The sequence below is a fragment of the Rhagoletis zephyria genome, unplaced genomic scaffold, assembly GCF_001687245.7.
Source record: "Rhagoletis zephyria isolate East Lansing unplaced genomic scaffold, Rhagoletis_zephyria_1.1 Rzeph_scaffold_21071, whole genome shotgun sequence".
NCBI classification, from domain to species: domain Eukaryota; kingdom Metazoa; phylum Arthropoda; class Insecta; order Diptera; family Tephritidae; genus Rhagoletis; species Rhagoletis zephyria.
The window spans coordinates 1,756-5,275 of NW_016178129.1; the positions used below are offsets into that span (position 1 = coordinate 1,756).

The window sequence follows — 3,520 nt, forward strand, 5'->3', positions numbered from 1 at the left end:
TCCAACTGTCAAGTTCATCAATTTTTGTCGGCCTTTTCAGAGTGTCAATTTTATATCTTCTTTTTAAATAACCGCAAATTTATATCCAGTTACTCGAATATCTGATTAAAAAATCTGAGTGAATTAACGCATATTAATCGGATATCCTGATGGCAAAATTAACGGATATGAACTGCATATCCGGATAACAAAAGAGAACGGATGTTAACCAAATATCCGGATATCCATGCAAAGAACTTTTTAAAAATCGCATACGCATTTTTTATTTTATTAACAATTAGAGGTATGTACTTATAAATATACGTGCATTTTCTTTCAGGCTTTTTTCAACTTTCTTGTAATTTGCTGCTTTTCAAGCGTCGTAAGTATTGCAAAAGTTATTCACTTCTCGTATGTATGTGTATATTTGTATGTAAGTATGTGAATATTATATTATTTTACTTAATTTATTTTCATTATATAATGAGTAGAGTAGACTTTATTACTATAAATTAAACATACTCTGCTTTGGTTTAAGAAAAAAACTCTCCGTGTACTGTTAAAAATATTCTACCTTTTTACAAATATCATAGTGAAATATTAAAAAAAAAATAAATAAAAATAAAAATCAAATTTGGTGCTACTTGCTTCCCTTGTATATTTGTTGCATACCAAAGCATCAATACATCCTTTTCAGGGCCCAATAATCAGCGCTTATGTTTCTGATTGAAGCAAACGTTTTAATTTATTTTTTATTGTAATTATAAAATTGCAGTTTAAAAAGAAAAAATCACATTTATTTTTTACGCTTTTTGGAGTATGTATTTAGGTTTTTACATATTGAAATTAATTTACAATTTGTAATTTATAGGGCATTTCCACCAAGCCTTAACTGCAGTTAATGGGCGTAAAAACGAGATTATCACTAGAAGGGGGTAAGTGGTTATATTAAGTACAAGCAAACGAAAGTATGAAAGCAAAAAGTAAGAAATAAACTTTGCCAATCCCCCCATGTTAAAATAATTGGTACTTATTTGACCTCTTAACTACAGTTAAGCTTTTGGTGGAAATAGGCTATTATGTATATATACAGTGAAAGCTCCCATAAGCGGACACCGATGGTCACCTACTTTTTGTCCGCCTATGAGAGATGTCCGCTTATGGAAATTTCGTAAAAAATAAAATTAAAATTCAAGTGCGAAAAATTTAAATTGCGGGTTTCTAAGTTAAAATAATATTTTTTCTTCAATAGACAGAAACAGGATGAATTAAGAATAAATTCAAATTGATAGCGTTTTCTTTCCGTTTCAAGAAGAGGGCAACGAAAAGCCAACACTTTTTCTAGAAACAAAAAATATCTTCGAATATAGACTATGTTCTTGTGTACATATGTAGAAGCGCAAGAGTCAACATCTGACTGAAAAAAAAAACAAAATTGACCGCTTTTTAGAGCTTCGCGTCACCTTATGGGAGATTTTTTTTCCATAACTGGACATTTTTGAGTGTCCGCGTCCGTTTATGGGAGAGCATTTTGTATGGAAAAAAATCCAAAAATTTTTCATTCCTAAGGATGTGTCCGCTTATAGGAGATATTCGCTTATTAGAGCGTTCGCCTATGAGAGGTTCTACTGTATTTGAATTGAAATAATTGACTTACTGCGAACTCAGAACCAGATTTTACAATTTATAATTTAAAGTTAATATTTAAATCGAAATAACTGACTTACCTTACTCTAACTACCTCCAAGCGGATACGAACCTGCGATCTCAGAACGAGTAATCTTCACACTACGCCACAGCCGGCATTTGTCAGGAAAGCAATTAAATGCGTTTTAGTGATAATTCAAAGGCATATTTCGCTTCATATTACATACCATGATACAAAAACAGCAAGGTAGCGCATAATTTTGTACAATTTATAAAGCTCTAAAAACTTTATTTTTTGTCAAAAATTTTGAGTCTTTTTGTATCATGGTACTTACAAACATACATATGTACATATTTTTAACGAGAAAATCAATTCCAAATCCAGACTTTTAATGGCTTCCCATCTCTGTCCCTGTCAGATAACCACCGAACCAGTTGTTCTCGTGCATGGCGGTGCAGGTAATATTAAAGACGCCGACGTTCCGTCAGCCTTGTATGGTGTCAAACTGGCAGCCCGTGCCGGCTATGAGGCAGTAAAATGCGGTGGCAGTGTCATGGATGCTGTACAGGAAGCGGTTCGTTCGATGGAAATTAATCCCCAATTTAATTCTGGCTATGGGTCGGTGCTCACCTGGGAAGGAAAAGTAGAAATGGATGCTGCAATTATGAGTGGTATAGACTTGAACGCAGGATGTGTATCGGTAGTGAGAGATAACGGGTGATTTTTTTGAGGTTAGGATTTTCATGCATTAGTATCTAATGCATGAAAATCCTAACCTCAAAAAAATCACCCGTTATTTATCATCCCGTCGATTTGGCACGCCGTGTTATGGAAAAAACGCGTCACAAGTTCCTCTCTGGTGAAGGTGCAATGCTCTTCGCTGAGGAGGAGAATTTTCAAATTCTGCAGGAGGGGGCTTTGGTAACTAACAAATCCCTGCAAGCACTAGAAGACTACAAAAACAGCTTCATTGTAGCAGCACAAAAACTATGCTCCACCGATTTGAACCCTGAATGCCTAAAGAATTCCATATCGTCTCCTGTGCTGCAAACTTTGCTGAGTGAATACGGCTCGCCGGGTACAGTAGGTGCCGTTGCAATTGATGAGTTTGGCAATTTGGCGGCTGCTACATCTACGGGTGGTTTAACAGGTAAAATGTCGGGACGTGTGGGCGATTCGCCACTATTGGGTGCGGGCACATATGCTGATAACGAAGTGGGTGCTATCTCGGCAACAGGTCATGGCGAGACTATAATGCGGTACAATGTTGCTTCCCGAATTTTAGCTTCGATCAGGTATGAGAATATGACGGCAAAGGAAGCGGTCTCACAGGTCTTGAACGATATGACACAGCGATTCGGGCAGACCGCCGGCGTAATAAGCATCGATAAAAATGGCAATTTAGGTATTGACTTTACATCCACTCGCATGAGTTGGGCCTACCAACGTGGCGATGAATTACACTACGGTGTTGATAAGGACGAGGACAATGTAGATATAGTCGGGGAACCACGTCTAAGCACTCTAGACTGGTGTGTTTAGGTTATGTGGGTAATACAGATGAGAATGAGTCGGGGTTTTTTGAAGAAAAATTTCAAGTAATAAATTTCATGTCAACATTTGGCAAATTATCTTTTTATCTCCGTTTATTAAATGGAAAGGCATCCAGATAAGGCTTCACAAAGTTTTCCGTCTATTGCAGTTATTGGGATCGAGCGAATGGTATGAATGTACATCTCTAGAAATTTTCAGTTTGGATTACCAACATAAAATTTCAAATTTATTATTTCATTAGTAACTATAACCCAATGTGCAATGAGGTACATATGGTCGTTGTTGTGGGTATGCAGTTAAAGTTTCACGGCTATACTCAATCCCGACTCTTGCGTCCTC

The 3,520-nt window shown here is 36.5% G+C and overlaps 1 protein-coding gene across 1 annotated transcript; it reads left to right on the plus strand.

Annotated features, from left to right (window-relative positions):
• Positions 1-281: 281 nt before the first annotated feature.
• On the plus strand, positions 282-3,245 carry LOC108381002 (probable isoaspartyl peptidase/L-asparaginase GA20639; the record flags this gene model as incomplete). The annotated part of the gene is made up of 3 exons (XM_017637408.1): positions 282-361; positions 2,046-2,338; positions 2,422-3,245. Coding segments are annotated over 3 exons (1,121 nt in total), but the record flags the coding sequence as incomplete, so codon positions are not given.
• Positions 3,246-3,520: the final 275 nt, after the last annotated feature.